At 39.4% G+C, this 27,800-nt stretch overlaps 1 protein-coding gene across 1 annotated transcript in view; it reads right to left on the reverse strand.

Annotated features, from left to right (window-relative positions):
• MORC1 (MORC family CW-type zinc finger 1) overlaps positions 1-27,800 on the reverse strand; it is a 160,836-nt gene that overhangs the window by 78,780 nt on the left and 54,256 nt on the right. Inside the window, exons 10-13 of the mRNA XM_052644965.1 lie at positions 26,213-26,286; positions 24,017-24,081; positions 20,569-20,712; positions 18,187-18,341 (exon numbers count right to left, since the gene is read on the reverse strand). Of these exons, the coding sequence (XP_052500925.1) occupies positions 18,187-18,341; positions 20,569-20,712; positions 24,017-24,081; positions 26,213-26,286 (438 nt within the window). The remainder of the gene's footprint in view (positions 1-18,186; positions 18,342-20,568; positions 20,713-24,016; positions 24,082-26,212; positions 26,287-27,800) is intronic.

The raw sequence follows: 27,800 nt of genomic DNA on the forward strand, positions 1-27,800 counted from the left end.
GCATAGCACTACAGGAAATTATCATATCACAAAGGAAGAGACCAAGAGAGAAAGAAAGAAACAAACTACAAAAAAGCCAGAAAACAACTGATAAGATGGCAATAGTAAGTCCTTATCTATCAATAATTATTTTAAATATAAATGGATTATATTCACTAATCAAAAGATGTAAAATTACTGAATAGATAAAAACCAAGACCCCACTATATGCTGTCTATAAAAGACTCATATCAGTTTTAAGGATATACATAGGTTCACAGTGAAAGGATGGAAAAAAACATACCATGCAAATGAAAATCAAGAGAGTGGGTAGCTATATCCAAAACATACTTTAAGTATGTTGGAGGAGAAAAGAAGATTATTATTTAATGATAAAGAAGCTGATTCACCAAGAGGCTATTAACATCATATAAATACATACACTCACCGTCAGAGCACCTAAATATATTAAGCAAATATTAACAGACCTAAAGGTAGAAATAACCTCAGATATGCAGATGACACCTCCCTTATGCAGAAAGTGAAGAGGAACTAAAAAGCCTCTTGATGAAAGTAAAAGAGGAGAGTGAAAAAGTTGGCTTAAAACCAATACAGTATTGTAAAGTAAAATAAAGTAAAAAAAAAAAAAAAAAAGCTCAATATTCAGAAAACTAAGATCAAGGCATCTGGTCCCATCTTTGCATGGGAAACAGATGGGGAAACAGTGGAAACAGTGTCAGACTTTATTTTTTTGGGCTCCAAAATCACTGCAGATGGTGACTGCAGCCATGAAATTAAAAGACTCTTACTCCTTGGAAGAAAAGTTATGACCAATCTAGATAGCATATTCAAGAGCAGAGACTACTTTGCCAACAAAGGTCCGTCTAGTCAAGGCTATGGTTTTCTAGTGGTCATGTATGGCTGTGAGAGTCAGACTGTGAACAAAGCTGAGCACTGAAGAATTGATGCTTTTGAAGTGTGGTGTTGGAGAAGACTCTTGAGAGTCCCTAGGACTGCAAGGAGATCCAACCAGTCCATTCTAAAGGAGATCAGTCCTGGGTGTTCTTTGGAAGGACTGATGCTAAAACTGAAACTCCAGCACTTTGGCCACCTCATGCGAAGAGTTGACTCATTGGAAAAGACTCTGATGCTGGGAGGGATTGAAGGCAGGAGGAGAAGGGGACGACAGAGGATGAGATGGCTGGATGGCATCACTGACTCGATGGACGGGACTCTGAGTGAACTCCGGGAGTTGGTGATGGACAGGGAGGCCTGGAGTGCTGTGATTCATGGGGTCGCAAAGAGTCAGACACGACTGAGCGACTGAACTGAACTGAAAGGTAGAAATAGAGAGCAATGCAATAATATAGGGGACTGCAGTACCCTTCTTTTAACAATGGATAGACCATCCAGAGAGAGAGTTATAAGGAAAAATGGACATTAAATATAAAATGGACCCAACATTAGAAAATACAATATTTCAACCAAAAGCAATAAAATTCACATTCTTCTTAAATGCCCATGGAATATTTTCCAGGACAGATCATATATTAGGTCACAAAACAAGTTAACAAATTTACAAGGACTGAATTGTATCAAGTATCTTTTCTGACCATAATGGTATAAAACTAAAATCAACAAGTGGAAGAAAGCTGGAAAATTCACAAATATGTGGAAATTAAACATCAGACTACTGAAAAACCAATGACTCAAAGGGGAAATTAAAAGGGCAATTTTAAATATATTAAGGTGAGTTGGACACGACTGAAGTGACTTAGCAGCAGTAGCAACAGCAGCAAGGTAAAATTAAGGAAACAATTCCATTTACTACTGCATCAAAAAGAATGAAATACATAGGAATAAATCTACCAAAGAGGCAAAAACCCTATACCCTGGAAACTATAAGACACTGATGAAAGAAACCAAAAACAACACAAAAAAAATGGAAAGATATACTGTGTTCTTGGACTGGAAGAATCAACATTGTTAAAATAACCATACTACCCAAGGTGATCCGTAGATTCAGTGCAATCCCTATCAAATTACCAATGGCACTTTTCATGGAACTAGAATAAGTAATTTTAAAATATTTATGGAAATACAAAAGAGCCTGGATGGCCGAAAGAATCTTGAGAAAAAAAAGAACAGAGCTGGAGGAATCAGACTCCCTGACTTCAGACTATACTACAAAGCTACAGTCATCAAAACAGTATGGTACTGCCCCCAAAACAGAAACATAGATCAATGGAATAGGACAGAAAACCCAGGAATAAACCCATGCATAGTGATAAACACTTCCATTAAGAAATAAACAAGAATGATATAACAAATAACATTAAATTAAATACCTCAATGAACTAGAAAAAGAAGAACTAAGTCCCAAGTTAACAGAAGGAAAGAAATGGCAAAGATCAGAGAAGAAATAAATGAAACAGAGAACAGAAAAAACAATAGAACAGATTAATCAAACTAGGAGCCTATTTTTTGAAAAGATAAACAAAATTGTAAAACCATTAATAAGACTTGGGTTTCCCCAGTGGCTTAGATGGTAAAGAATCTGCCTGCAATGCAGGAGATCTGGGTTTGATCCCTGGGTCAGGAAGATCCCCTGAAGAAGGAAGTGGTAACCCACTCTAGTATTCTTGCCTAGACAATCCCTTGTACTGGGGAGCCTGGCAGGCTACAACCCATGGGGTCACAAAGAGTTGGACATGACTGAGAGATTAGCACTTAATTAGACTAGATAAGAATAACAGTGAAAATTCAAATAAATAAGATCAGAAATGAAAAATGAGACATTAATGTGGATACCACAGAAATACAAAGGATCTTAAGACACTACAATGAAAAATTATATTCCAACAAATTATATAACATAGAAGAAATGGGTAAATTCCTAGAAACATACAACCTACCAAGACTGAATCATGAGGAAATAGAAAACATGAACAGACCAAGAGTGAATAAAGATACTGAATCAGTCATTAAAAATCTCCCAACAAAGAAAAACCCAGGACCAGATGACATCAGTGGTGAGTTTTACCAAACATAATAATAATAATAATGCCTATCAATCTCTTCTAAAAAACTATTCCAAAATTTTTTTTCTTCTTTAAAGAAAGAAAATTTCCAAACTCTTTTTATGAGGTCCACATTACTTTGATTCCAAAACCAGATATGGGCTTTATAAGGAAAGAAAAATACAGTCTAGAATCACTGGTGAACATAGATGCTAAAATCCTCAATAAATAGAGAAGGGAATGGCAACCCACTCCAGTATTCCTGCCTGGAAAATCTCATGGACAAAGGAGCCTGGCGGGCTACAGTCCATGCGGTCACAAAGAGCTGGACACAACTGAGCGATGAACACATACACATATAGTCTTTTTAATAAATGGTGGGAAAATTGGATGTACAGACAAAAGAACAAAGCTGGACCCTATTTCACACCACTCATAAACATTAACCCAAAATGAATTAATGATTTAAAGGTAAGACCTGAAACCATAAAGTTCCCAGAAGAAAATATACAAAAAGCTCCTTAACATTGGTCTGGGCAATGAATTTTGTTGTCGTTGTTCTTGATATAACACTAAAAGCATAGCGGAACAAAAAATAAACAAGTGGGAGTATGCTGCTAAGTCACTTCAGTTGTGTCCGACTCCGTGCGACCCCATAGATGGCAGGCCACCAGGCTCCTCCGTTCCTGGGACTCTCCAGGCAAGAACACTGGAGTGGGTTGCCATTTCCTTCTCCAATGCATGGAAGTGAAAAGTGAAAGTGAAGTCGTTCAGTCGTGTCTGACTCTTAGTGATCCCATGGACTACAACCCACCAGGCTCCTCCGTCCATGGGATTTTTCAGGCAAGAGTACTGGAGTGGGTTGCCATTGCCTTCTCCAGTGGGAGTATATCAAATTACAAAGCTATTGTATAGCAAAGGAAACACTCCAAAAAAAAAAATGAAAAAGCAATATACAGAAAGGGAGAAAATATATGCAAATAATTTATATGATAAGGTATTAATGTCTAAAATGTATAAATAACTCAAATAATTGAATAGCAAAAAAAGAAAAAAAACCCTCTTATTGAAAAATGGTCTGAAGGCCCGAATAGACAGTTTTCCAAAAAAAAGACACACAAATGGCCAACAGGTACATGAAAAGATGCTTAACATCACTAATAATCAGGGAAAGCAAATCGAAATCACAGTAACTTATGACTTCACACCTATTAGGATGGCTATTGTCAAAAAGAGAAGTGACAGTGTTGTTGCGGATGTGGAGAAAAAGGAATCCTTGTATACTGTTGGTAGGAATGTAAACTGGTACAACCATTATGGAAAATAGTGTGGAGTTTCCTCAAAAATTAAAAATGTAGCTGTTATACGATCCAGAAACCCACTTCTGGGTATATATCTGAAGAAAATGAAGACAGTATGTTGAAGAGATATCTGCACGCCCATCTTCACTGCAACATCAGTCAGTACCAGCAAGATATGGAAATATGGAAGCGACCTAAGTGTCCAATGATGGATGGAAGGTTGAAGAAAGTATGCATGGATGTGTGTGTATGTGAGAGGGAGGGAGGCGAGAGTAGAATATTATTTAGCCATAAAAGAGTTGAAGATTCTCCATTTGTTATAAGAATGAAACTGTAGGGCATTATACTAAGTGAAATAAGCCAGACAGAGAAACATATAATATGATTTACATGTGGAATCCAATAATACTAATAATAAGGTTGAATTCATAAAAACAGAAAGTAGAATCATGGTTGCTGGCAACTGTGGGCCAGAGATAATGGGGAGATGTTGGTCAAAGGGTACAAACTTTCATTTATAAGCTCGATAAGTTCTGAGGATCTAATGCACAGCATGGTGACTATACTAAATAATACTGTATTGTATACTGGAATGTGCTGAGAGAGTAAATCTGAAGCATTCTCACACCTACATAAGCAACATGGTAACTGGGTGAGATGATAAGATGTTTTAATTAACTTGACTGTGGTAAATATTTCACAATGTATATGTATAGTGAATCACTCTGTTGTTCACTTTAAGCATATATAATTTTTTGTCAATTATACTCAAGAAACCTGGAAAAAAAATTATTGCCTATCCTAGTCTGGCAAGAAAGAGTAAAATGTTTAATAAAATTCATTAAATTAGGTATGCCTTAACATATGAAAGTATTAGTTGTTAGGTCATGTCCAATTCTTTGTGACCCGCAGCCTGTAGCCCACCAGACTCCTCTGTCCATGGAATTCTCCAGGCAAGAATACTGGAGTGGGTTGCCATTCCCTTCTCCAGGGGGTCTTCCTAAGCCAGGGATTGAAGCTGGGTCTCCTGCATTGCAGGCAGATTATCATTTTGAGCCACCAGGGAAGCTCAAAAGGTTTTAATAAACCATATTTTGTTAATGTGTATTAAAGAAGTTTTTAAAATTTCTCTTTGATCCAGAAGTCAATTAAGAACAAAATATTGTGTCTCAAATATTTCCCCCCACCTATAGAGAATGCTATTTCCCTTGTGGTTCAGGCGATAAAGAATCTGCCTGCAACGTAGGAGACCTAGGTTTGATCCATGGGTCAGGAAGATCCCCTGGAGTAGAGAATGGCAACCTACTCCAGTATTTCTGCCTGGAAAATCCCATGGACAGAGGAACCTAGTGAGCTACAGTCCATGGGGTCTCAAAGAGTCGAACAGGACTGAGTGACTAACACTCAGGGAGAATGCTATGTAGATAATCCCCAAATTATTAATTTCATAATTATATTAACATCCTCAAGGTATTCTGATTTTAAAATCCATTTTACTTTTGTGAACAGGAAATAGAGGAGTATATATTTTGAGACTTTTATTTAAATAATCAACAAGCTTGTTAAACCAATGGAATAATCAGGACTTAATGCACGTAGAGAATTAAATTGCTAATTTCTAGAATAAGTATCTGAGACAAGCTGTGAAAATCTAATTTACTGCTAGCTAGGTATGGAGTACTGTATTCACAAGATTCCCAAAGTTTAAATTAATCTGACTAATTTTTCAGGAAAAAATAATGGAAACCACTGACATAACTTACTAAAAAGTTGTCAAAACCCAGTAACTAAAAGAGCAGTTCACATAGATTTTGTCTCTTAAAGGGGGAAGAAATCTAATAGCCTCTTAGAGGTCTGTTTCATATGTATTCTTCGAATGTACAATGACATCCAGGGAATCAACTGACCAAGTGGAAAAGTAATAAAATTCAGTAATAAACTACCAAAGCAATGTTTGATGTTTCCAATCAAATAATAAAACCTAAAACAGTTTATGAAAACAAAGCACCAAGAAAATCTGAAGATGGCAATGGTATTTAAACGAGGTCCCTGCCTTCAGGTAGTTCTGCATCTAAATAATATTTATGTTCTACTTTTAAAGATTTCATGATCTGAGCACAGTCAGGTCCCAGTCTAGTCAAGGTTATGGTTTTTCCAGTAGTCATGTATGGATGGGAGAGTTGGACTATAAAGAAAGCTGAGTGCTGAAGAATTGATGCTTTTGAACTGTGGTGTTGGAGAAGACTTTTGATAGAGTCCCTTGGACTGCAAGGAGATCCAACCAGTCCATCCTAAAGGAGATCAGTCCTGGGTGTTCATTGGAAGGACTGATGTTGAAGCTGAAACTCCAATACTTTGGCCATCTGATGTGAAGAGCTGACTCATTTGAAAAGACCCTGATGCTGGGAAAGATTGAGGGCACGAGAAGAAGGGGACGACAGAGGATGAGATGGTTGGATGGCATCACTGACTCAATGGACATGAGTTTGGGTAAACTCCAGGTAAACTCTTGCCATCTCCTGTTTGACCACTTTCAATTTGCCTTGATTCACGGACCTAACATTCCAGGTTCCTATGCAATATTTGTCTTTACAGCATCAGACTTTGCTTGCAAAACCAGTCCCATCCACAACTGGGTGTTGTTTTTGCTTTGGCTCCATCTCTTCATTCTTTCTAGAGTTATTTCTCCACTCTTCTCCAGTAGCATATTGGGCACCTACTGACCTGGGGAGTGATGCTGAAGCTGAAACTCTAATACTTTGGCCACCTAATGCAAAGAACTGAGTCACTGGAAAAGATCCTGAAGCTGATTAAAGGCAGGAGGAGAAGGGGATGACAGAGGATGAGATAGTTGGATGATATCATCAACTCAATGTACATGAGTTTGGGTAAGCTCCTGGAGTCGATGATGGACAGGGAAGCCTGGGGTACTGCAATCCATGGGGTCTCAAGAGTCGGACACGACTGAGTGACTGAACTGAACATTAAAGATCTCAAATAGAAATTACACATCCATTCTTGGAGGACTGTAGATCACACTTTCTCCTCTGGTGAATACTGTTCTGTTTGTCCTTATCTTTGTAATTCTTAGCCAAGCCAGATATGAGTGTGTGTGATCATTTATCATTTATGGTCTCGACAGCATCTCTGGGTTAGGGATAGGAAACTGGTTTCAAGTGACATGCCAACTCCGATCAGCTGGTAGTGATGCCTATACACTCTCAAGGCCAACTACCACTTATCAGAAAGAACTGCCGTGATGGCTTAGAGAGTGTGCGGTGTATGTGAGATGAGAGAGGCCCTATAAGATCACTTTCCAGAGGACTTGATTTGAATTGAAGGAAAACGAGGCGAGATGTCTTCAGCAGTGGTGAAGATGTTTCCAGTGCCCTTCTTTCTCTTGGCTCCTGGATGTGGTTGAGGTGGTTGGGATGGTGTACCATCTCCCAGTACAGCACAGTCGATGGTACAATTAGGTGGCAGCTGCACACAGCAGGCTCCATAGCAAAACTCCAGGAATCTGCAGAGTTGGTCCAACTTTGCAGTAATGTCATGACTTCACCTGACAATGGAGCATCATTTTCTTTCATTCCGTATTAGCTGCTTCCCACGAGGATCTCCATAAGCTGAAAAAAATGATTTTAGAACCACCACCATCCTGACTTGAGAAAATACATGACGACAAGATAAATAGATAAATCATGAATTCAATCATACTTTTAAGGGGTTTTATGTTTTACTACTCACAACTATATCTCTGTATTGAAAACATGTAGCACATACATGTACAAGACATAATGCTGTCTTCGACAATCATCAGTAGCCAGGGATTCAAGGATTCCAAGCCACACTCTAATGTCCCCTAGGCTTCATGGCTCCTCCCAGTTCAGAACCACACTATTATGTGCAGGAAGATGGAGGGAAGCCTTATGAGGACATCTTCAAACAAAAACTTAGGGAAAGTTAGGTTTCTACTGAGTTCTTCTTATAAAGAAACAATTTCACTTTCCTTTTTTTGGTTATATTTTTATTTAGTCACATTCATAGCTTTTCTATATGTGCACTAATTTTTCCTATTGTTTCTGAAGAATGGAACTCAAAATTAGACATAATAATATAAATATATTCAAAAAACATACTGTGTTATCACGGGCAAAAGCCTAGTCAGCTACCTAAGTCTCCCCAACCTAGGTTAGCATAATTTTTCTTTCTACCAGGATTCTCTTTATCTTCAGTTCAGTTCAGTCACTCAGTCATGTCTGACTCTTTGCAACCCCATGAATCACAGCACTCCAGGCCTCCCTGTCCATCACCGACTCCCAGAGTTTACTCAAACTCATCTCCATTGAGTCGGTGATGCCATCCAGCCATCTCATCCTCTGTTGTCCCCTTCTCCTTGTGCCCTCAATCTTTCCCAGCATCAGGGTCTTTTCAAATGAGTCAGCTCGTCACATCAGGTGGCCAAAGTATTGGAGTTTCAGCTTCAACATCAGTCCTTCCAATGAACACCCAGGACTGATCTCCTTTAGGATGGACTGGTTGGATCTCCTTGCAGTCCAAGGGACTCTCAAGAGTCTTCTCCAACATCACACTTCAAAAGCATCAATTCTTCCGCACTCAGCCTTCTTCACAGTCCAACTCTCACATCCACACATGACCACTGGAAAAACCATAGCCTTGACTAGACGGACCTTTGTGGACAAAGTAATGTCTCTCCTTTTTAATATGCTGTCTAGGTTGGTCACAACTTTCCTTCCAAGGAGTAAGCGTCTTTTAAATTCATGGCTGCAATCACCATCTGCAGTGGTTTTGGAGCCCCAAAAATAAAGTCAGCCACTGTTTCCTCTGTTTCCCCATCTATTTGCCATGAAGTGGTGGGACTGGATGCCACAATCTTAGTTTTCTTAGACATACACAAAGCACCATGACTTAATGTTCTCAAAAGTCTAAAGATTCGCTATTGTTGTTGTTAACACAACTTATGTTTAATTGTTTAATTCTGATTTTGCTGTCTTAAATTCAGTCATTAGATACAACTTATTCTTTTTTCTAAAGTACACACATGCAGGCTAATGAAGAGTGTTGAGGCTTTGCTTCTTGTGTGGCAGGGAAAAGTCAAACTGTAAGACTCAAAGTATATTTAATTCTAGACAAAAGAAAGGCTGGCTTTTTCATATTTTATTTGCAATATAGGTGAGATCTTCTGAGATGTCTTAGCAAGAAATTTCCTTGTAGATGTTAAAAATATCATTATCATGATAATAATACAAGTGCAGTCAGAAAGAAAAAGCAGCATTAAGTGCTGTCAATGGTGATAATTTCAATTATCAGGTGAAAGCACTGTAAATGGATAAAATCTAAGACTCTGATATTTTTAAAAAAACAGAAGTCAATGCATTGAACTCCTGAACCATCCTGCTATTTTCTGGGAACTGGTACAAAGTAACAATTTTAAAGAGAATATATATTTATGCAATAAAAATCAAGCAAAAATGTCTATAATGTTTTTTGATATTTTATCTCCAATTCCTTTCACATAAAGCTTTTAGCCAATGCAATTTTTTTAGTGGTGTAGAGTTCTACTGTTGCTGCTGTCAATAGTAAGGTCTCAACAAACACGGGTAATCAAATAGTTGATAAAAGAAGTTCTTCTTTATAGAAGTATTAGTTAATAAGCAATGAAAATTGATTGAGTTAGAATGCAAGATTTTGGGACTCTTAAGGGATATGAATCTTGATCACTAATTGTTAATATTATTAAAAGAGAACAATTTATGGCTCCTGATAGAACACCCTACAACCTATGAAGCATCTTGATAAAACAGCAACAAAAGAACACACCTGAATTTGGTCAAGCTGCTAGATTCTACCAATTTACAGAGAAATAAAATAAACAGAATGGAAGAATCTGTTAAACTACACCCAGTAATGCAGTCAGAAAAATTTAAACTGTGAAAACTGTAAGACAACCAATTCTTCCTACAAGTAAATTGCCAAAAAAAAAAAAAAAAGAGAGAGAGAGAGAGAGAGAGGGAGCAATAAAGAGAAATATGAGGACAGGATGGAGGGGCTATGAAATATAACAGAAAATTCAAAATATAAACAAGAGATAGGATATTTTTATGATATTAAGAAAGTATTGATAATTTTTAGAGGTGATATTCATATTGTGGTCATGTTTTTAAACAGAGTTCTTACTTTAAGAATACATGTTAAAATATATACAGATATAAAGTGTCTGGAATTTCCTTCACATTCCAGTTGTGGGGGAGTAGGTGGAAGTATGGATAAAACCAGTTTGCTGAGGAGTTGATAATTGTTAGGGTTGGATGATGGGTTTATGGATTTCATAATCAGTTCAGTTCAGTCTTTCAGTTGTGTCTGACTCTTTGCGACCCCATGAACCACCACACGCCAGGCCTCCCTGTCCATCATCAACTCCTGGAATTCACCCAAGCCCATGTCCATCGAGCCGGTGATGCCACCCAGCCATCTCATCCTCTGTCATCCCCTTCTCCTCCTGCCCTCAATCTTTCCTAGCATCAGCGTCTTTTTAAATGAGTAAGCTCTTTGCATCAGGTGGCCAAAGTATTGGAGTTTCAGCTTCAACATCAGTCCTTCCAATGAACACCCAGGACTGACCTCCTTGCAGTCCAAGGGACTCTCAAGAGTCTTCTCCAGCACCACACTTCAAAAACACCAATTCTTCAGTGCTCAGCCTTCTTCACAGTCCAACTCTCCCATCCATACATGACCACTGGAAAAACCATAGTGTTGACTAGATGGACCTTTGTTGGCAAAGTAATGTCTCTGCTTTTCAATATGCTCTCTAGGTTGGTCATAACTTTCCTTCCAAAGAGTAAGTGTCTTTTAATTTCATGGCTGCAATCACCATCTGCAGTGATTTTGGAGCCCCCAAAAATAAAGTCAGCCACTGTTTCCACTGTTTTCCCATCTATTTGCCGTGAAGTGTTGGGACTGGATGCCATGATCTTCGTTTTCTGAATGTTGAGCTTTAAGCCAACTTTTTCACTCTCCTCTTTCACTTTCATCAAGAAGCTCTTTAGTTCTTCTTCACTTTCTGCCATAAGGGTGGTGTCATCTGCATATCTGAGGTTACTGATATTTCTCCCTGCAATCTTGATTCCAGCTTCTGCTTCATCCAGCCCAGCATTTCTCATGCTGTACTCTGCATATAAGTTAAACAAGCAGGGTGACAATATACAGCCTTGATGTACTCCTTTTCCTATTTGGAACCAGTCTGTTGCTCCGTGTCCAGTTCTAACCAATGCTTCCTGACCTGCATACAGGTTTCTCAAGAGGCAGGTCAGGTGGTCTGGTATTTCCATCTCTTTCAGAATTTTTCACAGTTTATTGTGATCCACACATTCAAAGGCTTTGGCATAGTCCATAAAGCAGAAATAGATATTGTCTCTAAATCCGTCTAATTTGCAATTTACCATATATATTAGTTTACTGCTGCTGCTGCTGCTGCTAAGTTACTTCAGTAGTGTCTGACTCTGTGTGACCCCATAGATGGCAGCCCATCAGGCTCCTCCATCTCTGGGATTCTCCAGGCAAGAACACTGGAGTCGGTTGCCATTTCCTTCTGCAATGCAGGAAAGCGAAAACTGAAAAAGAAGTTGCTCAGTGGTGTCTGACTCTTAGCGACCCCATGGACTACAGCCTACCAGGCTCCTCCGTCCATAGGATTTTTCAGGCAAGAGTACTGGAGTGGGGTGCCATTAGTTTACTAGGGCTGTTATAACAAAACACCACATACTCGGTGGCTTAAACAACACAAATTTATCTCCTCTCAGCTCTGGAGCCTGGAAGTCCAAGATCACAGTGCCAGCAGGTTTGGTTTCTCCTGAGGCCTCTCTCCTTGGCTTGCTCATGGCCATCTTCTCCCTGTGTCCTCCCGGGTTGTTCTCTGTGCACACCCATCCCTGGTGTATCTTTGTGAGTCCACAGTTCCTCTTCTTGTAAGGACACCAGTCACATTAGATTAGGGTTCACCATAATGGCCTCATTTAAACAAAATCACCTCTTTAAAGGTCCTGTCTCCAAATATAATCACATTCTGGGGGTTCTGGGAATTAGGACTAAAGCATATGAATTCAGAGGAGACACAGTTCAGCCCCTAACACCAGAATGAAAATGTTTTAAAATAAAAGATAAAATACAATATTTTAAAAATAGACTACACAAAATTCATAACTTCAAAAACTGAATTTAAAAAAAATGCGACTTGCTGGGGCTTCCCTGGTGGTTCAGTGGTAAAGAATCGGCCTGTCAAGATAAGAGACACAGGTTGGATCCCTGGTCTGGGACGATCTCACGTGCCATGGAGCAACTAGGCCCATACCCCACACCTACTGAGCCTGTGCTCAAGAGCCTGGGAACCAAAACCAATGAGCCCATGCACAGCAACTAATGAAGCCCATGAGCCCTCGAGCCCAAGCTCTGCAACAGGAGAAGCCATCACAACGAGAAGCCTGTGTACTGCAATGAGAGAGCAGGCCCCGCTCTCTGCAACTAGAGAAAAGTCTGCACAGCAGTAAAGACACAGAACAGCCATAAATAAATAAATCTAAAAAAAAATATGACTTGCTTCTCAGCCGGCATCTTTAGACAAATTTGTCTTATAGTCTCACCTTTTAATACTTCCACAGGCCTCCTCACTCAGTGTGGATTCCTAGCAGAATGTTGTGTTTCACTTTTCTTAAAGTACTTTCCTGTGATCTCAGAGATTTAAATATAGCGTAAGAGAAACAAAATTTTGCTGTAGGCAGCTAACTCTATCGGGCTACTGCATAGTTATGGGCTGAATGTTTGTGTACCTCCTAAATTTCTATTTGACACCTAATTTCTAATGTGATGGTATTAAGAGGCAGGGCCTTTGAAAGGCAATGAGATCATGAGGGAAACCCACCATGAATTGCATCAGGGCCCTTATAAGAAGAGGCCAGAGAGCTTGCTCACACCTGTTTCCACCACAGGAGGATAAAACAAGATGTTAGCAGTTTGCAAACCAGAAGAAGAGTTCTCACCAGAACCCAACCATGCTGGTACCCTGATCTTGGACTTCCAGTATCCAAATCTATGAAAAATAAATTTATGGTGTTCATAAACTGGTCAGTTTATGGTATCTAGCTATAGCAGCCCAAGCTAAGGCATAAAGAATTATCTGTTTTAAAAAGGATTATTCGTTTAACAAATATCATCCCTTACTCTCAAAATTATACAGACCGAGAAACTGCGAATAGGGCTAACTGTCCTCACCCAGTGTCCCATTTGTACCTCACGGGAGGTCATCAGCAGAAGGCCAAGTGCTTGCTTTCTGTATCCTGTGCTACAGGATTTAAATAAAATTCATAGCGAAAATGCTGGCCAAACCTCACGTACAAGGAAAAACCGCACATTAGGTAAAAGTCAACATCAGATTCCAAAAAAGCTCCCATTTCTTCATATGAAAAACTGAGGCCTAATAAAGTGATTACATTTAACAGGAATAAATGTAAGAGTCTACCCTAGTGTCCAAAAACACTTACTGGAAAAACATAAAAGAGATATGACTTCATACACATTAAACATTTTATTAAGGATTTTAATTGTTAATAAAGACACTGAGGGTCAATAATATGCTTACTAAAATGAATATATTACGCTACAGCAACAGAATTACAACTTAAAGAAATGATAATCCCACTTTACACAAGATTTCATCTGAAATTTTTGTTTCTAGGTGATACACTTTATGAAGAATAATGTTAAAATGGTGAATATATTTAATGCCTTGTCAAAGAAAGAGTATCAACAGAACTGGAAAGTGCTGGAGTAAAATAAGACTGAAAAGAGAGACAAAAGACTTCAAACACCTGAAGGTCTGTCATTTGAAAAGGCTTTAGGCCTATCCTTCCTGCCCCAAGGGGAAACAAGGACGTTAGCCTTGCTAACTCCTCATCCTTCAGGAAGTACCTCTTCCTTAGGGAGGCCTTCCCTAGCTTCTACACTGTGAGCTCCTGATCGCTGGCTCCTACACACTCATTCTTCTCTCTTGGGCACCAATCCCATTTCTAATTGTCAAACTGTGTTAGCCCTACTAAACTGTAAATTCCCAGAGAGGGTGGGCCACGTCTGATGTATCGGTCCTGTAACATTCTGCGCCTGGCACCAATGAATGAATGAATAAAAGAACACATGAGAAACAGATTTGACATAAATATAGGAATGTATTTTCTAACACAGTTGTGCAAAGATTCATAGCTGCCTCAAGAAGGAGCAATTTTTCTTTCATGAGAAAAATTTTACCCTGTTTAGGCATAAAATGGCTTCCACTTGCCTGGGACTTCCCAAGCGGCTCAGTGGTAAAGAACCTGCCTGCCAGTGCAGGAGATGTGGTTCTGATCCCCGGGTCAGGAAGATCCCGTAGAGGAGGAAATGGCAACCCACTGCAGTATTCTTGCCTGGGAAATCCCATGGACAGAGGAGCCTGGTGGGCGATAGATAGTTCATGGGGTTTCAAAGAGGCGGACATGACTGACATGACTGAACAGACGGACACACACACAGTGCCTGGGGCAGGGGTGGGTGAGGTAAAGGGGGTTCATGCACAGTGGGGGCGGGTGACTGGATTAAACAACTTTTAACCTTATTGCCAACCCGGGCCCTGTGATTTGCGTTCTGCTGGTAAAGGCTGTGTTTATTATATCATAAATTTCATTTTAGCTGATCAGCTATAATCTGATCTGTTTTGAAAAATTTTAGTGATACATTTCTGTGTAATTACTTCTGTTCAAATTCAAATTTCATTTGCTATTTCTCCCTATCTTTCCCTTCTCCTTCTCTCTCCATTCCAAAAAGCTGATGATTAATATTTCCATTTTACTGTAAGGATGCATAAAGTTTCAGAAAACACAGTAGCAGACAGTGATGTGAGGACAGATTCAGAGACAAGAAGAATACTTCTGAGATTCTTAGCATCAACTGTGCCAAAAGTAAATGCAGATCTGACAAATGACACAAAATCATTACCTCGCCATTTCCTGTTCTGCTGATTGGATTTTTAAATACAAGGGCCCAATTTTCCATAGAAACAGATCAGATTTACAGCAAATACAAAAATTGCATCTTTTATTTATAAGGTTAAAAATCTACCCAAATACTTTTCATTAAAATTGTGTGTCTGTAATATTGACTTTCAGAGGGTTAGTCAAGCATTACATAACTTCGCTTCTTCCTGTGGGAATTAATAAGCAGAGACCTTGAAGGTCAATCTCCTCATCACAGTTCCTGAGACCACCGATTCTGACCTTGATTACTTGATTCAGTTTGATATTGAAGTAGTTGTGAGATATGTGAGGAAATACACATGCTCACTCTCCTTTCTCCACTCTCTGCTTTCTTTCTAGAGGAACATCTTTTGTGAGAGCAACCTCTAGTCCTAACTCCATTCATGGACACTCATGGAACTAGGACATCAACATGCCTTTAACCATTAGTGATTAACATAAAAATATAACTTACTTATTTTGAATCATACTACCTCTTCGGTTGAGAAGACTTTGAAAAAGTTAGGTAGATAAAATAGGGATAGGAAGTTATACAGAGGAGAGAAACTTGGCAAGTCACACTCTGGGGAGTTGACAGCACCATGCTGGGAGGGCACCCACACTCCAAAGGAACTTACAGAGACAACCCGTATAATCAGGACCGTGTATGACTGTCTTGAGTAAATCTGGGCTGGATTGAAATCATTCCTATAGTCTTTAAACTGAATGCCTAATTCCTTCTGAGGACTTAATTCTTTACTCTAAGGATAAGCTGAAGGTTCAATACTTTGGCCACCTGATGCAAAAAGCCGACTCACTGAAAAAGACGCTAATGATGGGAAAGATTGAGGGCAGGAGGAGAAGGGGGCGACAGAGGATGAGATGGCTGGATGGCATCACAGACTTAATGGACATGAGTTTGAGCAAACCTTGGAAGTTACTGAAGGACAGGGAACCCTGGTGTGCCGCAGTTCACAGGGTCGTAGAGTCAGATGCAACTTAGTGATTGAACAAAGATATGCAAGGATAAACAAGACAAAGAAGAGATTATGGAGAAAATATGAGGATGGAGGAAGTTACATAATTTTCAAATGCTTAACGTTTACTTTTTGAACCATGTTATGCTAGCATTTAAAGACCAGTGAGTAGATCACTGCTTTACACAACCTCACTCCGTATCTTCCAATGTTTTATATAGCTTCAAGCACACCCTGCCAAATAACGTAGTCTTTCCTACATTCACTATAACTTCAAACATGTCTCTGAGAAAAAAACATACATGTGAAACAGTATGCCTTTGCTAAGCATAAGTAACATGCACGTACTCTTCAGAGAAGTGTTTCTTAAACTTTATTGTATATTCGCATCTCCTGAAGACTTTGCTAACATGCAGATTTTAATCCAGTAGGTCTTGGGTGGGGCCTCAGATTCTGCATGTACACCAAGCTCTCAGGTGATGCTGATGCTGCTAGTCCACAGACCACACTCTGAGGAGGCTTTAGACTATGACAGGAAAATCCAGCACCCACAGGAAATTAACACCCTCAATGTCATTCCCACCTTTATATTTGTTTCCCCTGAGTTCTTTCACTCTTTCCTGTTTCACTGGTATGAGACAACTTCAGGATTGAGCAGAGTGGGCGCACACACACAAAATATTCTAAAATTACAACTTCAAGTGAAACAATAATAAGATTTTAAGTTGTCTCAAGGGTAGGACATAATTTTTGATATGCATGAATTATACATACTTTATGCAATTCACTGAACAAATACACAATAGCCTGTGTATTTCCATAAATGAAGCAATATGTCTGCAAAATTTAAAGGAAGCTTAATTAATGCACAGCACACCATTTCATGTGGCTTCCCTCATAGCTCAATCGGTAAAGAATCTCTCTCCACCTGGGTTTGATTCCTGGGTGAGGAAGATCCCCTAGGGAAGGAAATGGCAACCCACTCCAGAATTCTTGCCTGGAGAATTCCAAGGACAGAGGAGCCCAGCAGGCTACAGTCCATGGACTTGGAAGAGTCAGACACGACTTAGCGACTGAATCACTCGTCATCATCACACCACTTAATTGTCAGGCGTCTCTGGAGAGTGAGGTGATCTGAATAAATCAAATTTTCTAGATAAGTTCAGTTTATCTCTTTACATTTCCAAGTGTATGTAGTGATTTTTTTCTAAATCTTCCTGTAATTAACATATTCAAGACTTGTCAGATATACAAAACAAGGTTTAATATATCTACAATTATTCAGGGTCAACAATGATTACTCTATAGAAAGACTGAGGGGAAGAGAAGGCAGATGAGATGGTTGGATGGAATTACCGACTCAATGGATATGAGTTTGAACAAACTCCAGGACACAGTGAAGGACAGGGAAGCCTGGCGTGCTGTATTTCATGGAGATGCAAAGAGCTGGACACAACTTAGCTACTGAACAACAACAATAGGAGCTGCTTAGGTCTGTGTGGGACTCTGCACTCCTATGCAGCAGAGTCCTAGAGTGTCCTTTGGGTGGTTCTCAGCGTATTTCCAGCAAACTTCTGCCCCCTTCCTACATGATCAGCTGCCATTGCATACTGCTCTTTGATCGCCTTCCTCTTATAATTGTTAATCTGCTGGCTTATTTTTCATGTAATATTCTAGGGAAGATTCTGAGACTAACTTCTTTCCTATTTCCCCTTTGTTTGTCTTATTAATTCAGGTGCTCTCTTTCAGGCTTTTGGGTTACTGTTTATCTGAATGAGTACAATCATTCCAGCGTACAGACATCATCAATTTAATCCCCATTAAGCATCTCTTATCATGGCTACTGAATACTCACTGATCCTGGTGTCCTTACAGTACTGGACCAAGTATTGTCCCATAACTTTTAGAAGATGATTATACTCATGGACATTGAGAAATTCCTGCTTATTATGGGATGGTTCCATGATCTCCAAGGGTATATTAACAATTCCAATTACACCTGCACCGAGTCTGGAAGAATAAATACATATATAAATTATGTGAAATTAAGCTAAGAAAACAGAAAAGGCTAGTATTTATCTTTCAAAATTCATTAAAAAAAATAAATTCAGTCATTTGGTCCAAAGCATGTCAAAGTTAACAAGTTATAACTGTACTTTTTAATGTAAGTCTATGGTCATTCCAGTTGTGTTTGGTCCCATAATACAAAATGTCTTTAATATGTCATTACTGAGTTAATATGACTCCTTTTCTAAACCTATAACCTGACATGGGGAGCCAGGGTGAGTAGGAAAATGAGGCCTTGAAGCAGTAAACATCCCTAACAATCCCTTGCAGAGATAAACTGACACGGTCCTCTTAACAATACAGGCCAGACAGTTGCTTTTTTTCATCCTTGCTTCACCTGTCAGGTTAGATTTCTCCTCATCATTATAGAGGTCCCCAGGTGCTCAGTGAAATCTATTAAGGGAATATACAGGCTGTACTATCTGAGAAAGGAATAGCCTGATGGATAAACTTGATTTTTTTTTCACATTTCAGCAGCTCTTGATGTATGTGGCTGGGCTCTTCTGCTTAATGCTGTAATCTGTTTGGGGAAAAGGCGTCCAGAAATCGGGCTCTTCAGGGGCTCCCAAGGCCTCTGCCTATGGCTGGTGCACAAGCCATGCCTTCCCAATTTGTGGCTTTCCATCATATTTTCCATCACTTTCCCTTTCCACCCTGCCCTTCCTTCAACTATTCATTCTGTAAGACTAAATTTGGGCATCATTTCTTCCAGGAGACCTAAGTTAACTTTCTCAGGTTTGGTTCACTGCCCCTCATAAGAGGGTCTTTTTGCACCTGGTCCTTGCCTATAACAGATATTTGTTTGTTCATTTAGCAATTCATTCATGCTCAGCACCTGGTCCCATGCCAGAAACCAGGAATACGTTATGAATAAGGAAGATAAGGTCCCTGTTTATGAGGTTTCTCTTCTATTAAAGGCTGAAAGCCATTACGGGTGACAAGATAATTTCAGATGGTATAAGCGGTGTAAGCAAAATACAGCAGGTGCCATAATATGTGAAGAGAGATAAGGTGGAAGGAGTGATGTCAGAGGCTAATTTTAATTATATAGTCCAAGAGAACTTCCTATGGAGCAGATTTCAGAGCTGATGCCTGAGCGACATGCTAGGACCATCACTTAAGAAGATCTAAGGACAGAAGGTTCAATGCAGAGGGAATAGAAAATGTCAAGGCCCAGAGGCAGAAACGAGTTTAGGATGTTTGAGAAACAAGATGCCTGCCGGTGTGCAGGGAATGCTGTCAGAGGGTGGGTATTGGAGTGGGTGTCCCAGAGCCAGGCAGAAGCCAGATCACTGGCAGGACATGAAAACCAGTGCTATTCTACATGCACTGGGATTTTAAGCAAGAGAGTAAACTAATTTATATTTTAAAAGCTCATTCTCACTGTTTCCACACAATATAAAAAATACGTATTTATACACTTGTCCTTCTCACTGGATTATAAGTTCCTTAGCAAAAGGTAGTAGGTCTTCAGCATTTTGTCTGTAGAGTTTAGTACAGTGCCTGGCACATGGTACTATAATACCAGTGCTTGCTGAATAAACAAGTGAATGAATCATGATCTCCTTGAGAGTGAGGAGACAAGATGAAGAAATGTTCCCCTGAGCTATCCTATTGCTCTTGGTCATCCTGTCTGATTCTGTAATTTTCTACAGTCTCTCTTCAGGGCTCTGCGTAATTCACGAGAGCAGCTTGTGGAGCTTCAGACCAACCACTGGGAAAGCACCAGAATGTATTCCTCTGGAATCCAGGCAGGCTGGCAAGAGCTAAGAATATACGCTCATGCAGGTAACTGGCAAGAACTCATACATGCTGGGGCTACACAAAATGTTGAAAGGGTTGTGTTACAAGACTATGGATTTTTCTTTTCTAAAATTTCTTTACTCTGCTTGCATTATTTTTTAATTGGAGAAATATCAGCAACTTCACCCGAGTAGATGGCACAGAAATGGTAAAATTTCCAAAAGTGTGCTTTTTCTTTAGAGCAGGCATGCAATCCTACTGATATTATAAATTAGGCAGATGAATGACTGCACATTAATGGGAAGGGTGGATGGGGGACACAACACCTGCTCCCATTGTGATTAATTACTCATCTAACTCCACAGACAGGATCCTACCACATCTTCCCTCAGCCTGCCTGTGCCTCTGAAAACAAAAACATACTTACAAGGACTTCAGTTTCAACTGTGGGCCGACTTTCTCGTGCATTTTGATCAAGCGGTTATTACTATAAATGAACATCCCAGCTTGGCTTCGGTTTTCTATGTTCACACCAAAGAACAGGGTGAGTGTCCTTGCTTTTTTTAACTCTCTAGCATTACATTTAGAAAGTTAAAAAAAAACACATTAAGTAAAAATATACATTTTACAAACTAATAATAATTAAATAACTCAGAAGGTAAACATAAAGGAACTATATATATACATATATATATAAAATATCCAGATATTTTGCAAAACCTAGTTGGCGCATTCAGTATCTCTCTATAGCCAAATATTTTGCATAAACATGATTGGCAATAACCATACCAGTCAAACATAAGCATTGCTTGATTCACATATGAGTTTGCCAATTTAATTTATAAGAACTAGAAAGTGCAGTGGAATTGTGAAACATTAACTGGTCTAATAAGTACATTGCAGCATTTTTGAAAAATGATCATCTGACCATGTGAAAATGTAGGTATTTCCAACACTGAATGTGATTTCTAACTTTCATGTTCTCAAACCTCCAAATATTCTACACAGATTCAGTTCAGTTCAGTTTAGTCGCTCAGTCGCGTCTGACTCTTTGCGACCTCATGAACCACAGCACGCCAGGCCTTCCTGTCCATCACCAACTCCTGGAGTTCACCGAAACTCACGTCCATTGAGTCGGTGATGCCGACTCTCAATGAGCTCATCCTCTGTTGTCCCCTTCTCCTCCTACCTTCAATCTTTCCCAACATCAGGGTATTTTCCAATGAGTCAGCTCTTTACATCAGGTGGCCAAAGTACTGGAGTTTCAGCTTCAACATCAGTCCTTCCAATGAACACCCAGGACTGATCTCCTTTAGGATGGACTGGTTGGATCTCCTTGCAGTCCAAGGGACTCTCAAGAGTCTTCTCCAACACGAGTTCAAAAGCATCAATTCTTCAGTGCTCAGCCTTCTTCACAGTCCAACTCTCCCATCCATACATGACCACTGGGAAAACCATAGCCTTGACTAGACAGACCTTTGTTGGCAAAGTAATGTCTGCTTTTCAATATGCTATCTAAGGTTGGTCATAACTTTCCTTCCAAGGAGTAAGCGTCTTTTAATGTCATGGCTGCAATCACCATCTGCAGTGATTTTGGAGCCCCCCAAAATAAAGTCAGCCACTGTTTCCACTGTTTCCCCATCTATTTCCCATGAAGTGATGGGACTTGATGCCATGATCTTAGTTTTCTGAATGTTGAGCTTTAAGCCAACTTCTTCACTCTCCTCTTTCACTTTCATCAAGAAGCTCTTTAGTTCTTCTTCACTTTCTGCCATCAGGGTGGTGTCATCTGCATATCTGAGGTTATTGATATTTCTCCTGGCAATCTTGATTCCAGCTTGTGCTTCTTCCAGCCCAGGGTTTCTCATGATGTACTCTGCATATAAGTTAAATAAGCAGGGTGACAATATACAGCCTTGATGTACTCCTTTTCCTATTTGGAACCAGTCTGTTGTTCCATGCCCAGTTCTAACTGTTGCTTCCTGACCTACACAGATTGGAATGTGCCAAAAGATATTCTTCAGTTATCTTTTTCCAAATTCAAAAGTAAATAAAAGTTAATGAAGCATGTTTACAAGGACAACAGCTTCTGTTTTTCTGACTCTATCTGCTGTACTATGTTTTATGTGACATTTGCATTTAAAGTATAAAAGCAGAAATTAAGAGACAGCAGAATACACAAGAAACCATCATAGGAGCAGGAGGCTGAAAAGCACTTGCATGTAAGAACCAGAAAGAGGGGCATGACTTCGAGTACAAGCTCATCTCTGTAATAACCATATGACTATGGATGAGCCACTTCAACTTTTCGTCTCATCTGAAAAATGGGCATTGTATCCGTCTAGCCACTTGGGATGCCATGAAGATTAAAAGAAATGATACTCTGCATGAGTCTGGAAGACTTTAGGTGCATGGCAAATGTCATTCTCCTTTTCCACCAAGAATGGTATCGAACGTAGTTCTTTCCCTCCACTCATCCCGTAGCTCCCCTCATTCTACAGAAACAGCTTCTTTCTTTTCAAATTCATGATCATAGGGTATTAAAATTAATACAATATACTTGCTGGACTGGTTAAATATATCTATCATTAAAGGACAATAATAAAGCTTTAGCAGTCCTTCTATGTGGATGTAATGACAGAGTACATTAGATTTTCTGAGGGAGTTACTGACATGAATTAATATATTATGTATTTTTAAATGCACAAACATGTAGGGTTAAATATATATGAATCAAACTTTTTCTCAAAAATGTCTACTCTATAATTAGGTCCCTGCTGTTTAACTAAAAAGAATATTGATTTTGTAAAGAACCCCAAAACAGAGTATTAGAGGGTATGACATAATCACTCTGCGATATGGCATACTGGATTGTCTTCAAATATTAAAAAAAGCATTTTGCTATAAGAACAAGTCCACCCCAACTAGCATTATTATAAAATATAGGTTTCTCACCTTTTATGTCTATCATTGTGATAACAATAAAGTCATCAACCAGCTCTTTCCTTCTGAAGACTTTAAAGTGGCCTTTGCTTTTCAGTAAAGAATCTTATGGCAATTGTTTGTTATTTATTTTGATACATGCATAATTAGCAGTTCAAATTTAAGTTGTGAGGAAAGTTATGGCTATATAGTGGGCTTCCCCGGTGGCTCAGACAGTAAAGAATCTGTCTGCAATGCAGGAGACCCAGGTTCAATCCCTGGGTTAGGAAGGTCCCCCGGAGAAGGTAATGTCAACCCACTCCAGTATTCTTGCCTAGAGAATTCCATGGATAGAGGAGCCTGATGGGCTACAGTCCATGGAGCTGCAAAGAGTCGGACTTGACTGAGCAACTCACACACACATGGTCATATAGCACATCACAATTCACACATACCAAAACATGCTGAAACCAGTAACACTTCCCTAAAAATTTGTTTCTAAAAGTTACCGCAGTTTTCAAAGTCTGGCTTAACTTGGACAACAGCTATTATTTTCAGTTTAATTTGTTTAACACTCGAGCTGGACAGCAAGTCAACCTTACCAATGTAAACAATGGTTTTGTAATACAGGCTTGCTATTTTTATTCTAATTGTATATAAGTGACACTTTTACCTGAAATATCATGCATCTTAAATTGAAAGCAGTACTGGAAGAGGGAAGAAACTGGGACTAACCATTCAGAGTTCAAATACCAGAGGACGTAGAGAAAGTGAAGCTGCCAGGTAACCCCTTGAGCAGTTCACTTCTTCATCATAAAATGATGACTAGCATAAAATGTCACAGGCTAAGGAAGAGAAACTGTCATAACAATCACCAAATCTGTCTACAGTGAAATCAGAGTTTGTTTTAACAAAGTGCAGAGGGTTCCAACAAACAATATCTCCTGTCTTACCTCTGCTTCTCTTGAAGAATCTTCTGCTTTGCTTTAACATCTTCCAGAGCTTTCTGTAATACATCCTAGAAAAGTACATTTGGTTAGGAGAAAACATAATGCCACTAAATTAATGAGAGCTGAGTTGATATTTATTATCCTATTATCCAGGGGTTTCACAAGGGTAACAGTGATAGGTCACACTGCCTAATGCAATTCTACCACAGCAAATACTCAATAAATACTTGATAGATATGAAGTTCCAATAGCTAAGAAGACAAACCAAATCCAAGCCCACAGTTCTCTTTTTGCACATATTCCAACGTCCTCTCTGTCTTTAGAGCAATAGCCACTGCTCCCTTTAAAATCACAGCAGCTTTCACACAAACAACGTGAAAGCTTGGGAAAGTCATTCAGTGTACCTGGCCTTTGTCTGTGAGAATAGGCAACGCTTCATCATGTGATCCATCACTAAGGCCCTTTTCAGGAAAAAAAGAAATTGTGACTACAACATTTTGTCAAAGGCCAAAAGAAAAACTCTCCTCTGTGTCAAGTTCCACACAGTCTTCACTAATACTCCCCAAACTTTCCCCTTAAGGATATCCCATCCCTGGATTTTCTCCCTTTCAGAATGCCTCCATACCAGTGCCTGCCTGTCTTTCTTTTCTTCTAACTTGATATATCAGCTCATTCATAACACTATCTCTAGTATCTTCCCTCCAGTCAGGCAGAAAAGAAATAATGCATCATCACTATTTCACAAATAAGAATAAACTTTTAACCTGCTCCATCCACCTGATGTGAAAGATGTGCATCTCATTTGATGGGCAGACCACAGAGTGAACTTATTTTCACCGACTTGTAAAAGAAAATGGTAAATGCTTGGCAAGTATTTCACTTCAAATTCAACCACTCAACTGCCTAGAGGAATTTAAGATGTCAAAAGCTGAGGTCATTCTGCTTAGCTCTCTTCTCTGAGTTAAGAAGTCAGCGCACATCAGAGCAACAAAGCAAGTTGCTCGAAGACGTCCCCACCTTTCCTGTCAATGGACTTAGTGCACAGAGCAGAGAGGTGGTGAGAGGTAATAGGCTCAGGCAGGGAGAAAGCGAGGTCCTGACCCATTAGAAAGTGTCTGTTTCTTTTGTCTTGCAAACACATAAAACTAAGGAAATTGATTTTTTTTTAGAGACAAAATAAAGCTTAAACTTTCTTTTAAAAATCTGTAACAATAAGATAGGTCTATATTTACCTTAAAAAAAAGTGAAAAGAAACAGGTAAAAGAGTTTTGGGAAAACCATGGAGCACTTTGGGGAACTACCATGTGCTACTCTCTGACTTCATCCCGTATTCATGACAGATATGAGATATGAGAGCTCTTCCTCACAGCCTTGGTCCTTGAAAGTTTAAGAGCAAATTACAGAAAGAATTCCTACACTGAGACTGCAGAACAGGAAGAAGGAAGGGTGATGTAAAGCATTTTTTTCCTCCAAACACCTCCTTACCCCATGCAAGCAAAGAAATATGCCAAATGATAAATATGCACTACAGTAGAAAGTCTGGTACTGTATTTTTGGTAAAAGTTAGCAAACTTACATGTCCTGCAGCAACATTCTTTTTCTCTTAGTTGCTATGTATTGTAATTAATAATAATAGTTCTTTACAACCTATCTTACTCATGGGCATATTGCAAGGATTCCAGAGAACGCTTATGAACTGTGTGGAATAACTCATAAGAAAAGAGCTTTGCAAGCTGGAAGCATTGTCATTAATATTCATAATTACAGTATATAGCTCCTGGCAATAGAAAGAAGGATTGCTTATTAGTGTTCTCTTTGCTCTCCCCATTCATTTAGGTCCACAGGGAGCTATAATTTGAAGCGATATTTTCAGGGAGACGCGATGGGCTAGTTTTTCCTTTTAGCTTTTCATTATTTTCTCCCTTTCTTTATACTTTTCCCTTCATTTTAAAGAAATGAGTTGTGATGCCCTTCCCCACTGTTCCCAGTTCACCCCATGTTTAGTTCATCTTTGCTCTCAGTCTCAGCCTTTCCCCAACTTGCTGAGTTTCCTCCCCTTTCTCTGCACTCATCTGTTTCCCTTGTGTTAAAACGAACTTAATCTCCTCAGCTTGTTTAAGAAGTAAGTGATAAGAGGCAACTATGTACAGGAAAAAGCAAATGGCCCTGTTTGCCCTTTAAGAAGACTACATGTCATACCTTGGCAGAGGAAGACAAAGAAGTTCTGTCAGAGCAATTTACTTTGATCTGTGCTTCTTTCAGGATGAGCTCAGCTAGAAACAGAAGCAAGATAATTTAATAAAATAAAATTCTTTCAAACATCTTTAAATGAATATTACATATACATAATACATACATGACTGGTAAGAATGGCTTACAGATAACAATTTCAGAAAATTCTATATTCTACAGTTTTCCCACATTCCATGATTAGGTAGCTATACAGTGTTTCCTCTAAGGCATGCCAACTTACAGAGCGTACACTTGTCATTTAGTTGCCAACTCATGTCAGACTCTTTGCAACCCCACGGACTATAGCCCACCAGGCTCTCTCTGTCTATGAGATTTCCCGAATACGAGAGTGGGTTGCCATTTCCTCCTCCTGATCTAGAAATCAAACCTACAGCTCCTGCCACCATCTCCTGCATTGCAGGTGGGCTGTCTATGTCTGAGCCACCTATACATATACATACAAATTCAAAAATCATGACTGAATGTTTGGTTGACTGAAACGCTCTAAAATCCATGAAATATGGATTCAGAGCTACTCCTCACTCCTGGATCACTGGGGAAGAATGACTTTGTCCTTTTGTGGGAGGACTGATCGTGTATAGCATTCTGTCTTAAAGTGGATGTAACGTCAGTCTCTAAAATTATCTAACTCTACAACGGAACAATAGGGGTTTCTTTTTTTTTTTTTTTTTGCTGTGCTGGGTGGTTGTGGCATGTGGGATCTTTAGCTACGACATGTGAACTCTTGGTTGTGGCATGCGGGATCCAGTTCCCTGACCGGGGATCTAACCCAAGCTCCCTGCAGTGGCAACAAGGAGTCTTAACCACTGGACCATCAGGGAAGTCCCTGGGGTTTCTGATATACATCAATCTAGTTTCAAGTGTGTCCTTAGAATTTAATTATTTTTGTAATAATAAATAACATATTGAGATAAAACCAAAGATGGAAAATGTGTTATAAAGTTCCTGAGAGGGAGCAATTACATTTGACTAATTGTGCTTATTCCTGCAATGGTGAGAGCAGTGTTCAGCTCAATTCAGTTGCTCAGTTGTATCTGACTCTTTGCCACCCCATGGACTGCACATGCTAGGCCTCCCCATCCATCACCAACTCTTGGAACTTACTCAAACTCATCTCCATTGAGTCCATGATGCCATCCAACCATCTTATCCTCTGTCGTCCCCTTCTCCTCCCACCTTCAGTCTTTCCCAGCATCAAGGTTTTTTCCAATCAATCAGTTCTTCACATCAGGTGGCCAAAGTACTGGAGTTTCAGTTTCAGCATCAGGCCCTCCAGTGAATATTCAGGACTGATTTCCTTTAGGATGGACTGGTTAGATCTCCTTGCAGTCCAAGGGACTCTTAAGAGTCTTCTCCAACACCACAGTTCAAAAGCATCAATTTTTTGGCGCTCAGCTTTCTTTATAGTCCAACTCACATTCATATATGACTACCAGAAAAACCATAGCTTTGACTAGACAGACCTTTGTTGGCAAAGTCAAGTCCCTGCTTTTTAATATGCTATCTAGGTTGGTCATAACTTTTCTTCCAAGGA

This window comes from Budorcas taxicolor, chromosome 1 (assembly GCF_023091745.1).
Source record: "Budorcas taxicolor isolate Tak-1 chromosome 1, Takin1.1, whole genome shotgun sequence".
Lineage (NCBI taxonomy): Eukaryota > Metazoa > Chordata > Mammalia > Artiodactyla > Bovidae > Budorcas > Budorcas taxicolor.